This window comes from Pocillopora verrucosa, chromosome 5 (assembly GCF_036669915.1).
Source record: "Pocillopora verrucosa isolate sample1 chromosome 5, ASM3666991v2, whole genome shotgun sequence".
Lineage (NCBI taxonomy): Eukaryota > Metazoa > Cnidaria > Anthozoa > Scleractinia > Pocilloporidae > Pocillopora > Pocillopora verrucosa.
This window is the reverse complement of record NC_089316.1, coordinates 20,712,523-20,726,352: the sequence shown is the minus strand read 5'-3', so window position 1 is coordinate 20,726,352 and position 13,830 is coordinate 20,712,523. Positions and strand designations below refer to the sequence as shown.

Genomic DNA, 13,830 nt, shown 5'->3' with positions numbered 1-13,830 from the left:
ATGAAAAGGTTTCACTTCAAAAACTTTTTTTTTCACTCTTTTCTCTTTTAATCAACAAATTCACTATTATTAAGACACCCATCACAAATTACATTAAAAAAAGTGCGACTAATTTAAACTCTCTCTGGCGCTCCAAAAGTTACAGCTCAATGAAATCAACGTGGTGGGTTAATTTGTGTCCTTTCTTATCTCCATGGATCTACAAGAGATTGCTCTTACACAACCATTGTGTATAGACAACATAAATTCATTCATTTCCTTTAATTTTGGTACTTTTTTAATGAGGAGTTTCACTGTGGCTACAAGAATCTCACTATAATGGATGTCACTAATTTGACCCATGTAACCAAAATGAAATTGAGAACAAATCAAGTGAAATATTTTATTTCACCTTAGACTATCCCACATAACATTTGAATTTTTAAAATATGTACTAAATTCCTCTCTCCTGGGTTGAAGAAAGAATATGTTTAAAATGCAGTATAGAGAGATCACATCAATCAGTCAGATACCCTGATCTATTTAAACCTAAGATCAGTGTGCATATTTTCCATACTGTTTTCTCTACATTTCCTATGGTAATGACACAGAGAATGTGTTCAACAATCAAGAGCTTCTCTTGTAGATGATCATTTCCTTGATTCTCATGCCCTTAATACTTTATTCAACAGTGATACTGTAAGAAGAAGTAACATGTAAATCACTCTTAGGTGTTGAAGGGTTAAACCACAGAAACATTAAAGCCACAAGAAATTCAGCAATGAAATCAAACTTTTACCACAGACTGAGCCAGGTAAGTTCAACAAGAAACCTACGGCTGACATATCTTATGATGAGACCACTTGATAGATATTTACAACACAACAAACACCACACCTTTCCTGCCTAGCCACAAATTATATTTCAAAGGAAAAGAGTTTTTCCTTAAGCCATTTCATCTCTTATAGCTTTACACCCCAACATCAGTATGCACATTCTCATTTCTGTTCTCTATACATTTCCATAAATGCTGACAAGGAGAATTTGTTTAAGAATCAGGAACTTCTTTAATTGGTGATCATTTCATTTGTTCTTGTGACCTAAATGTGTGATTCAGGGCTGATATTGTAGGGAGAAATTAGATGCTCATCACTCTTAGGCATCAACTGGTTCATCTCAAACCCAGTTTTAAAAAGTTGCCCACGTGAAATGGAGGCAGTTTGTTCAAATCAATTAACTTTGTGTCAAATTTCCAATCTTATCACACCTCATTAATAACAAAGTCTTTGCCCAGAAGGAGAATACTGACTTATCTAATAAAAATTCTGATTAAAAATTGGTCCTCATTATGGTATCATTTGATCTGCAAATGCACACACAAGTAAAAATTACATGCGGCTTAATGCCAAGCCTTTCATTATGTACAAAAGACTGGTTTTTTTTTTTTTAAATGGAAAATTTGAAATGAATGCAAATTTTTCAGCACTGATATTGTCTGTTAGTAACATTTCTTAAATATGGCCAAAATACTACTTGGTCCAATATGTCTGAACATTTTAGAGAAGATTACAGGTAGAAATGCGACAGTGGCCCATTATGGAAAGTGTCATTCTGAGTGTCAAAACCATAAATCACCTTAACAAAGATGGGGTTATTACCAACATCTTGGCAGAAGTAACAGTGCAGAGTGAACAACCTGCCTAACACATCATTTAAAAGTGATCGTTTTCATAAAAATTTGCCACTTTTTCCTATGTTATCTGAGTACTGAGCTTTGAGATGTCCCTTTCCATTTTAGAATTTTAATTGCCACAGGAGAGCTTTCCAAAAAGCTGATTCAAGAGCACATACACGCTCATGAAAGGATCCTAACAATAACTACTATTTGTAAAAGAGGTTTTTAAAAGATATCTTGTAGACATGATTAACCTAGTGATCTATGCAGGGCACTTCTCATATTGTATTTTAACTATATTGTGTCCATCATTTAGGGGGTTCTTATCATAGGCACTTTCCAAACAATTTTGTTCTGAGGAGAGCTTTGGACTGTGAGGTGATGGGCTGGTGAAATTGGGATGTTCTGTACTTGTGCTGTTGTGAGAAAGTGGTGTGGAAATATTATCTTGCGAAGTAATGTCTGTTTTTTCAGACTTGGAGAGCATCTGGCCTATTCTTTGTTTCTCTTCCTTTACGTGACTGAAATTCTCCACATCAGAACAGTTGGCAACAACCTCGCCTGAATCACACAAATTATCACTAGGTGCAGAAGAGACGACTGATACACCAGTAGGTTCATTCAAAGTGTTTGTAAGCTTGTGATTCTCTTCACCGCCTACATTTATATCAGAATTCCCACTGGCAACTGCTGGGTCTGTAGAAATTTCACTAGAAGCTGACTTTTCAAGCTCTACTCTCTCAACATTTGACACATTTTCATCTGTTCCTGGTACCAAGCCGTTCAAGTTCTCAGCTGATTCAGTGTTCACTTCAACCAAATTTTTTCTACTAGACACTTCATGACCTTCAGTTAAAGAAGACTGAGGAACAATGATGTGCAAATTTTCACCTCCCTCTTCATCTTTCTCTGCTGTGCTCTCAATTTGAGCTGAAGTATCAGTGGTTTTACTTGCATCCTTTTCCTCAAATTTAGTTGGAAATTCTGGTGTAGCTTCTTCACTTATTGGTGACATGGGATCGTTACTGGCAAGTGCCAACAAAGAGCTTGAGGAAGGGGGATTATTATAGAACTCCTGAAAATCAATGCAATGCAATGAGCTAATACAACTAGTGATCAATTAAAGAAACTGTTAGCTTGATTCCAGTGATAACTTCTCAAAGTGACTTAGATTGGTAACAAAGGATGGAGTTGTGACTAATATTAATTACATAATCAGCTGACCTCCATACAAATTTATTGGTTTTTAACTTAATATGATCTATTGGAGGACAGATGTATGAATAACACCACCATGCATAAACAATTTTTTGCCTCCTCACCAAAAAAGAAAAATAGATTCCATGTTGCTGTGGGTCTGTCACTGAACATTAGTGACACACTTGGCAGCCCCTTATGTGCCTCTTTTTTTTGTTCTTATCAGATTTTGATGTCTTCAGTGATCTCTTACAGAACAGACGTACAACAACATGGAATGACAACAACTAGCACTACACAGTTGAAACGTCATTTTCTTTATCTTAATTGACTTCATCATGAGACAAACAGTTATATGTTTTATTATTAACACAAAATCTATTTATTAACCAGAAGGTGAGCTCAAGGATAATTTACAGACACACTAAAATAATACACCCTTAGTAAAGAGGTATACCTTCTTTTCGTGAAGCTCTCCAAGAACCTTTGGAATGTCAGTGGCAGTACTGGGAGGTGATAAACCAAGTGTTAAAAGATGCTCAACAACTTCAGGATGAAGGTTCAATTTACGAGGTGCCTGAAATTGAGTAAAAGTACAAGTTTACATTAAGCAAAAAAATATTTTTTAGAGAAAGTTACTAATGGGAAATCATCAAATATAACATTTAAATTAGTCAGTCACATAATTATTGATGAATTGGGCTGGGAATTATTCTCTGGTACTCTGACAATTCAGGATCTAGCACTTTACTTTTTCCAAGTCACCACTAGACAATCTAAAGTCATAAAAACTGTTGCCAGAAATAAAATTTTAGTCACATAAAAAGGATATCTTTTGCAACATTACATTAAAGTTTATGCTAGCAATGTTTATCTCTCTGTGTCATGAGCCTTTAAATGCCTGGTAATGATAACGTTCACATTTCCTTCATGACACCCTGAACAGTCATTGGCAAATTTCACTGAAATTATTTTGGTTGGCAAAGTTCATTTCTTCTTCCTGATATGGTTGCTGTCAGTAACTCTGACACAACCTAAATGGAACTCAGGTATACTAGCTTCTTTAAAATGATTAGTACAACTTAACCCATTCGCTCCTAGGATCTCAATAGTAATTCTCTGTACTGTCTGCCATACAATTCTTATGATGTTAACTTGGAGAATTTGGTATTGGATCAGCTACACGTAATGATCCCTTATTGTTACTTTTTCTACATTCTCATCACTTGTCTGCTTGATATTGTCTTGACATGGTAAGGAGAAAATCTATCTTGGTCACTCATGGGAGTAAATGAAACTATACTGTATTTTAGAATCACTCTGACCTCAAAACTCTGACAAATACATCTCCATGCTGGTGAATATTTCAAATACCAATTTTTTTTGTCAATAATTAGGTACAGACCTCTTTTGCTGATGAACGCCTTCCTTTGCGACTGCCTTTGCGTGATATTCTGTGAACTCCAGCAAAGACACCAACCAGATCATCAGCCTCTGACTTGCGCCTGAGAAACATTCCCTCAACAGATGAAGAAAAATCAGCACCTGGCAATGACATACTGGTTGATCAAATTTTATCAATACCAAATGCAAGAGCCACTGACAATAAAATGCACTCTCTAAGAAACATGTTCGTACTTGCTGATAAAGAGACCACTGGTTCCTTGTCTATTGAAGCTGTGCCTTGAATTTCTGGAAGATGAACCAAACTTGTGTGCAACTTCTCCATATAGCTGATGAGAGTGTCACAAAGTGATTTCTCCTTTTCATAGAGCTGTTGTGTGGCTCTACTACTGACTCTGCAGTGTAAACACATGCTTTAACCCTTTGATAAATTGATTAACTTGTAACTTCTCATTGCATTTCCCATACACTATTTTTCAAACAGTGCTTGTCAGTTAGTGGGTGTTATCTTGATGTAAATGAAATTCTCCTGGCTAATTTACAAGGGAGTGTATCAGTTGGGAGAATAACTAATTGGTCAGTTGGGAGTTAAAAGATTTATTTCAATTAAACTGTTAAAAAGCACAAAGAGTTCTACACAGGGTCACAAAAGCCAAACCTTTCAGATAGTCTGAATGTCTTCAAAAAACCAAAATAATTTACTAATATGTTTGCAACGTCGCAGGTGAGATTAAATCATATTTACATGTCTAATCTATCAGTAGGGAAGTTATATTCATGTGCATTGATAATTTAAAGGGTTTTCTGTTCATGGAAGGTCTATTTTCAATAGGCCATTTTACAGTTGTTTTAGTGGCCAAGCCTATGATTTGGAGTGAGGCTGAAGTTGACCGTGTTGTGATAGAGACCAGTATCTACTCAGCATGATAACAAAGTAATTTCCATTTGAAAAGCAGCAAGGCTTGAATCATGACAAGGTCACCCTTAGCCTCACTCCTGTTTAAAGGCTTGACAACTTAGCATGCAACTGTAAAATGGACTATTGGTGATTTGTTAAATTTAAATCATGTGGAACAATTCCAGCATTTTTTATTTGTTGAGAGAGACTGGGATGAAATTACTGAAGTAGGTGAGATGGGTACAGAGCACAAAATCACACGGCTTCAAATTTCAGATTTCTTAGCATAAGGGTTTGATCACTGCAGTGCACAATCAAAAGAGCCGACCTCTCTGGTGTGACATTTAGGTTTTAACTGATCAAGTTTAGGGATTGTCGAATACTTTAAAGGGCTTAAATTTCACTTTACTGTATACAGCTGTTTGCGGAAAGGCTGTTAGATAAGCACAGAGCACCAGACAACCCCATAAGACATTGTGGGCAGTTTTTAGTTCATGGTTTCTTGACCTCAGGAGTTCAGGGAAATTCAAGAAAATATCACTGTTAGGAAAAGGCTGAGCAGGATTGATGAATTTCTTATATTTTAAACTTGTGAAAAACAAAAAATAAGGAACTGATTCAAATGAAAGACAAAGATGACGCAAATTTTATAAGAGCAAATTTGAAGTACCCTGAAGAAAAAATGGTTTACAACATAATATTCTATTGTCCTGACTTCCTCCTGCACTCACAAACATGTTGGTATCCATCCCCAGTTCACTAGCCCCTTTGCCCATAATTGTTTGTTTCACTTATTAAAACCCACTGATTACAGGATAACCAGATTACCTTTTGAGATTGTTGGGTGCTCTTTCTCCTTTTTTCCCACAACCTTTTTGCAAACAGCTGTAACTGACCCCCCCTGACCCCTCCTAATCTATGTACTGTCTTCAAATCTCCCTAAGCCAACTTAGGGAGATTCAAGATTTGAGATTTTAGGCTTAAAACAGTTTCTCACTCATTTGTAAACCTTAAAACTTCCATAAGAGGTAAACAGGTACTGTCAATGCAATTGGTTCAAAACTTACACAGCTTTCATCATGGTTTGCTTTTCATTCTTTCTCCTTGTAGCCTCCTCTCTTTGTTTTTGAGACTTCATTTCTCTAATGGCCGAGTAATAATCATTCTTTTCCTTAGAAAACTTTGCTTTCCGCTCTCTTCTCTCTCTATGAAGGTCATCCAGCTCTTCAAACCAAAGAGAGAAATGTGAGAATTTATCTAGACACCAATAAACAGATTTTACTTAGAATCTACTTTGCAAGTACCCTTTGTACTTGACCCAGCCATGGAAAACAAGCTACTTCAAAAAACCAAGTGTTTTTCTGTGCATAAAAAAGATCATTTCAGAGGTCATCACAACCAACATTGTTCATACTATTTCCAAAACTCTAGCTTGTGTTTTATCAGGGTATCCGAACACTGAGAAACAAAACAAAAGTACAAGACTGTACACCGAGTGTTTTTATTGTTGCAAGGTGCTTGGAAATCCTGACGATTCATGAGCTAGAGTTTTGGAGATAACTTCTCCCTCTGAAAAAAATAATCACTAAGACTGCCAATTTGAATTTTTTGCAATGTAACATTCCACCCCTTTAGCCCATTTCTTCTAACAATTGTTTCTGTTGATCGGAAATTCAACGGCTCAGGTTCACACACTGGTTTAACCCTTTAACTCCCAAGATCTCATTAGTAATTCTCCTTACTGCCTGCTATACAATTCTTCCGCTGTTACTTCTGAGAATTTGGTATTGGATCATCTACTGACAGTAATAACCCCATAATAAGCCATTTTAAAGTTATGTGCTTAGTTGCCAAGCCTTTGATTTGGAGTGAGGCTGAAGGTGTCCTTGTTGTGATAGAGACCAGTATCTAGTTAGCATGATAACAAAGTAATTTGCATTTGGAAAGCAGCAAGGTTTGTATCATAACAAGGTCACCCTTAGCCTCATTCCTGTTCAAAGGCTTGGCAACCAAGCTCACAACCGTAAAATGGACTATTGATACTTTTCTTGGTTCTCATCACTTGTCTTCTTGATTTTGTATTGATATTGTAAGGAGAAATTCTGTCTTGGTCACTCACGGGTGTTAAAGGGTTAAGCAAGGTTCCCTATAACCTACCACAAAGTATTCATTGATTTTGTGCAAGTTTTCAATGTGCAAATTTAGTGCTGTATACATGTATACCGACCTCACTGGAGAATGCTTTTTACTTTTCTCATTGGGAACTTTGCAGATCAGGCCCTGGTTAGTCAAAGGGTGAATATTGCTGTCCACTAAATAATAATATCTCTATCCAATGGATAATATAGTATATTTTGTTAACACATATCCCCTAGATAGTGTGTTATCTGTCAGATAGAAATATCTACCCTCCCAAACAACCAAGGCCAGTTTTTGAAACAGCAATTTTCCTTGAGCAGCTTCACTGTACAGATTTTGCACAAGAAATATAAAAGCAAAAGCCTTGATTTACAGTTATTTACCTTTTTTGAGAATTTCTATTGTATTCAGATGTTCACGCTGCTGAATTTTTGCTTCTTCATTTTCACTACAGACATCAGCTGAATCTAACTGGTTCTTCAACTTCTCTTCTCTTGCCTTCAAGCCATTTATTCTTCTCACACATGCCTGATAAGTGAGTGATTAGCATTAATTTTGTTGATAAAAGATAGTTTGCTAATTACTAGTGGCTCTGGCATTAACATAATAAACTCAAAAAGTGAACTGGCAATTGTTAATTATACCAGAAATAAACTTTTATTTGCCTGACGAAGTGGAAAAGAGTTACTTCAAGCAATATTACAAAATATTTTTTACCCACAAATTTTCATCTTCTTTATGGTAAATAAGCACATTTAAAGACAATTTTTTGACAGTGAACTTTTGTTATTCCCTAAAATCAAGAAATGCTGCCAGTGTCTTACAAAACCACAGTGAAAGCTGTGTATAGGGCAGCAAGGGTTGATGCAACTCCATGTAGAATTTTCCAAAACATCAGTTTTCACTGTCTTAACCCTTTAACTCCCATGATCTGATTGTTAATTCTCCCCTCTAGCTGCTACACATTTCCTCATAAATAAGTTACAAGAATTTGGTGTTTGATCAGGATAACAATTTCTACCTGATAAGTTTGAATATTCTCATGACATGTTTGCTGGATAATGTTTAGATATTATAGGGAGAAGTTACATGTTAATCACTTCTGAGAATTAAAGGGTTAAACTTAGAGAAATTAAAACTGGAATGAAAAAGGGAAACGCATTACTTTCTTCTTCTGACTTGCTGTTGGAAACAGTATGATGTGTTAATTAGTCAATTTGATTGACACTTATATATTAAGTGATTTCCTTGGTCTATAACATGACCAAACAAACATGTAGCTGCAGATGTTTTTTTCACCCGTATATGGCCTTGTTCAATGTGCTTGCAACAGGACATTTTTGTGTCTGTTACTTTCCAAACAGCTAAGAGTTGTGAGTGGGAGTTAACCCAGGCATTGTAACAGAATCATAATTGAATAAACCATGAATCAATAAAGAAGCGTGCTGCAGCTTTTTCATGTTTTCAACATTGCATGTTAAATAACAACTATTTAAGAATCTGTAGCTCAGTCCATCATGCACCTTTCTCATGTTAGTTATCACATCCTATTTAGTTTCAAACATAACATTTCATTTTTTGGAAACCTTGAGTTCATATAATAACATACTTATTGACTGAGTTTGGTCAGACTGGACAGGAAAATATTTGGCCCTTAGTCATGATCCACAAACCTCACTGCAATCAGGCACACATCATGACTGAATATTTACTATCTAGCCCTTCTGCTCAGTCAAGAAATGGATATTAATCCCTAATCCTTCCTAAAAAGTAGAGATTAATACCTAGTACATGTAATTCTACTGTTTCTAGAGCAAACTTTGTCTTTCCAGGAAAGAGGTCTGTCTTTGATGCAAAATGTAATCTTACAAGCTTTGTATGTTACTCACATCTCTCTGTGACCTTAAGTGTTTCTGTTTGTTCCTCAGCTGGTCCACATGCTGTTTAAGGTCTAAGTATTCCCTGTATTGAAATAGAAATATTTTCAATTTTGTTTTGCATTCATTGTTGAAGGTTTTGAAAGTAACTGTTCACACATCTGATGAACCTCATGGAAATGTCTCAGAGTGTACTTAAAAGATAAAATTTTCTGGTTTTTTTTTGGCGCTTGCTTGCTTGAATGTATTGAATGCAGTTTCCATCTCAGTAACCATTCAGTGATTCTTCAAAAGTTGGATTTTGCTTTCTTAAAAATAGAGTGCAAATAAAAAAAACAAACAACATCAACATCAACATCAACAAGAACACTAAGGCATCCTAAAATTAATGCAAAACATAATTAAGCTCTTTTAATCACAAGGTTTAATTAAACTCTTCCACTCCCAAATCTCATTACTAATTTCCATTACCATCTACCATGATATGATTATTATAAAGTTAGTTCAGAGAACTTGGTATTGGATCAACTAATAATCCCCTGATTGATATTTTCCTTCAATCTCATCACTCATTTGCTTAAATATTGTACTGATATTGTAGGGAGATATTCTGTCTCTTACAGAGTTCAAGATTTAACAGAAGTCACCACTTGGGATTCCAATCTACTTGTTTTACCCTTTAACTCCCATGAGTGACCAAGAAAGAATTTATCCTTACAATATAAATACAATATCAACCAGAAAAGTGATGAGAATAAAGAAAAATATCAATTTGGGGATAATTTGTTGATTCAATTCTAAATTCTCTGAACCAACATTACAAGAATTGTATGGTTGACAATAAAGAGATTTACAAATTTGATACAAGAGTTTAAGGGTTCACCCTTAAACCCCTAAGAGTGACTGGCATCCTATTTCTCCTCACATCATCACCTTTAAATCACACAGTAAGGTCATGAGAATAACGGAAATGATCATGAACTAAAGAAGCTCTTGATCATTAAACAAACTCTCCTAGTCAGCACCTTAAGAAATGTATAAAGAACAGTATAGGGAAAATGCATGCTGATGTTCAGGTGTAATGGGGTTATCCTACTCATGTTACTTACTTTAAACTTCTCTTTGATCGCTTGAGTGTGTCAATCTCTGCCACAATCCTTTTCTCTTCCCTTAAATTAAGTTGCTGTGCCTGCATCTGGTGTTCTAGTCTCCTGCACAGACATACCAACCTCCAATTAGTTGAACCACTATTTTTGATCACTTTGATTATGTGATGTTATCGTATAACTGACGGTGTTATCATAGCTTGTACAGGTTAACATCTCTTTGTTTCAGACTGGAAGAAAATCTGCATGACCACGAGATTATCTTCAACATTAGCCAATAACAAATTTATTGTAAATATATTAACTCTCTCACTTTCGTGCATGACCAATAAGTAATTTCTCCTTGAAAAATTAACATAATATCAGTCAGGAAGATGATGAGAAGTTCACAAAATATCACATAAGGACACTATTTGATTAAAGATCAAATTCTCTGAGATACAATCATGAGAAATGGATAGAAGACAAAGTGGAGAATTTAAATTGAGATCATGTAAGTGAAATGGTCAATGGCAAGACAATGAATCAACAATTAGTGAGATAAAAAATACACAAACCTCACAGCTTCATCTATTCTGGCCTCTGATTTGTATCTTGTTGCTGCTTGAAGCTTTGTGCATGCATCATTCTAGAAATTAAATAACAAAAAAAAGAAATAAATAAAATTTAAATTATTCCCCATCCTCCCTCCAAATGGAACCAACATTTCCTTCTGTTCTAAAAGAGACTGTCATGAGAAGGTCCATGGTACTTCATGGTGAAGATGCATGGAAAGAAAATATATGGCCAGCTGAAAAATTCCATTTCTACAATTTTTCCTTAGCAGCCGGTATTTTTTGTTTAATATAGCTTTGCATTTCCCTTTAACTTGTTAAATTTTATAAATTACCATTTAAATCTTGATTGCATTGTTTTTTGGCATTTTCAAGATGGGAAACTCACAAAATCTATGGTGGGTGAATACAAATTTCAGTTCGCTAAATAATTGTCACTCAAAGAAAACGTGTATTTGGGTTGAATAAATTAACATCAAATTTCAACATCATCCCTTTGGAAAAAAACCACGTTACTGTAGACTAAACAGATTTGTTCCTCCAAACACATCGTTACAAAAATTACATAATAAGGTCAACTGGCTATAAAAAGATTTTTTTGTGATGATCCAATTCCAATTTAGTTACAAACTTGAGTTATATTTCATAACTCCGATAAATCGCATTCAACAGAAAAATGGTCGATTGTAATCACATCAATAAATTAAAAAAGCAAAGAAGCTGGTAACCCTTCAATTAAAAGGAAGATCACAGATCAATTCAGAGAATAACAATAAAATAAATCGGAAACAGCGGTTTTATAGCGGTTTACCACTACAATGTTTTTCGCAACCTACATGTCACTTGCTAAAAATAGTTTAGAAACATACTGTCGTTGTGGTATTCGCGAATTTCGAGTGCAAAATACAACATACCATCTTCCGAACTTGATCATTTAACCCTTTGAGTTCGAGATCACACTGTTTCCTTTCTTCGATGACTTTCTCGCGCTGAGTGCGTAGGTCTTGAAGTTCTTCGTGCAACTTCTCCTTATCGACCGGGGCAGCCGACTTGTTAATTCTGCCCCCAGACAGCAACACTTGCTTATCGAGTGATTTCTACAAGCAAAGAATTAAGGACATTTATAAACAAATAAAAAGTAAGAAAAAACGATTTTACACCTGCGATAACAACAGCGAAAACGACAAGATATCTCTCAATGAAAGGGACTCATTCAAAATCGGCTTAATCAGCAAAGTGCAACAAGTGTTACCAATTTCTCTTCGGTCTCTCGAATTCTTGAACCAATTTCATCCATTTGAAGCTGAAATATCTTACTGTTTGGCGGTTTAACACTTTCTGATGCATTTTCGGCAACAGCTGTACAGGGATAAACAACAGTTCGTGAGTTACTCGAGATAACCGACAAGTTTTCCAATAAAATCACGCTAACTACTTAAAAGTACCTTGGCAGGTTTTCGAATTACTGTTAATCGAATCATTCAAAGGCGACTCTATCTGTCCATCCTCCACCTCTCCGCTATTTTCATTGTTCATTTTACGTCCTCAGCAATGCTGGGAGACTCCTCGAAGAGTGCTACCATAAATTTTCGTGTCACATTTTAGCGATTATCACCACCAAAATAAATTCATCCGACCGAAAACCATAACACAAAGAGGCTTCAAACACGTACAATTTTCTCCGCTTGCATCATGGTTAAAAAAAAAAAAACGGGTAAGCCTGGGGAGAAGCACACTTCTCCCTAACTAGGGTCGGGTCGGGGAGCCTTTATTTTTCAGTTACCTTTTTTTCAGTTCATAACTTTATTTATTTTCATCTGTATGTTCCTTAATTCAAATGTCTGGTAACGAGTCCTTTTGAGAAGCTGAAAATTTTGGAATTTATCGTTATATAAATCAGTATAATTAAAAACTCTTTCCGACGAAAAATTTTTTTAAAAGTTTTTAAAGCAACGAGCACATATCAATCGATAAAATGGATGACGACAGATTGTTTCGCAAATCGTAAAAGAAGAGAGTCAGAACAACTCACGGTCTGGGTAATGTGAGCATCGATCATGTGTACGACAAAAAATGGCCAAATGTTTGTAGCGTTTAAAAGAGTTTTTACGAGTCTGACTCACGTCACCAAACGGTACCCTTATACCCCTCTTCTACACAAACAAAGTAAAATAAAAACTAAAAGGAAAGAAAAAGGAGAAGATCAGTACACCCGACTTTCCGTACTCAGCGTCTAGTCTCGTAACCATATCCTACTGATTAGCTGTAACTAAAATGTAGGATCCTCACAACCGCCCAGCCGTGGAGGCCTGGGTTAAAAGCTTCCCAGTGTCTTGTAAAAGTGATGATGACACTTCAGTACTTTACCACAATCATCCTATGAAGGAAAGAAGAAAAAAAAAGACACCAAAAAAAAAACAAAACAAAACAAAACAAATTTAAGTCGGCCATTTTAAAATCATTAAAGTATTCTCTTCGTTTCGGCCAGATCTTTTTTTTTTAACACATTTATATTTATTTCATTGTTAATCCGTTCAATAAACGCACGGAGGCAGCATGACCGATCGTAAAAAATTTGGAGAACTGGTCTCACAGTATGTATTTAAAGAGACATCTAGTTCAAACATAGATTTGCTTGACAAGCCACCCAGGCCCGCTTCACATAACCTACCCTTCAGTACTGCAAAAGATAATAACCTTTTTTTTTCATCATTTAGCGGCTAACAAGGTTATGAGGTTGATATTTTTAATCAAAGCTGCCGATGATTTTGCTCCCCCCACCCCCATAGTGTAGGGCAGTGACACTGCATTCAGCGGGCACAATCATCTAACCACCCAACAACTAGCGAATGTTAACGAGAGGTTCAAGAACCGCCCGAACATCCCCCATTGGAAAAAAAAACCCAAACAAACAAAGTCATTTCTTTTCTAATTATTCCAACTTCAAAAATATTTTCATCAAGCATTGCAAGGTGGAATAAAAGTACATGAAACAAGATAG

At 35.7% G+C, this 13,830-nt stretch overlaps 1 protein-coding gene across 1 annotated transcript; it reads right to left on the bottom strand.

The window, feature by feature from the left end:
• Positions 1 to 39: 39 nt before the first annotated feature.
• LOC131789965 (uncharacterized) lies at positions 40 to 12,495 on the bottom strand. Its single transcript, XM_066167015.1, has 12 exons — positions 12,275 to 12,495; positions 12,082 to 12,188; positions 11,744 to 11,926; positions 10,833 to 10,903; positions 10,279 to 10,380; positions 9,182 to 9,254; positions 7,676 to 7,820; positions 6,221 to 6,377; positions 4,490 to 4,650; positions 4,257 to 4,396; positions 3,309 to 3,428; positions 40 to 2,729 (listed from the first exon to the last, which is right to left on the bottom strand). Exons 1-12 carry the CDS (start codon positions 12,363 to 12,365, stop codon positions 1,917 to 1,919), a joined length of 2,163 nt encoding a protein of 720 aa, XP_066023112.1. The 5' UTR covers positions 12,366 to 12,495; the 3' UTR covers positions 40 to 1,916.
• Between the last annotated feature and the right edge of the window lie 1,335 nt (positions 12,496 to 13,830).

Coding starts and splice junctions, on each gene's coding strand:
- LOC131789965 (XM_066167015.1), bottom strand. CDS start 12,365: ATGAACAATGAAAATAGCGGAGAGGTGGAGGATGGACAGATAGAGTCG. Junction 9,255..10,278: donor CGATCAAAGAGAAGTTTAAA/GTAAGTAACATG, acceptor ATTTCAATACAG/GGAATACTTAGACCTTAAAC. Junction 2,730..3,308: donor GAGAGCTTCACGAAAAGAAG/GTATACCTCTTT, acceptor ATTGATTTTCAG/GAGTTCTATAATAATCCCCC.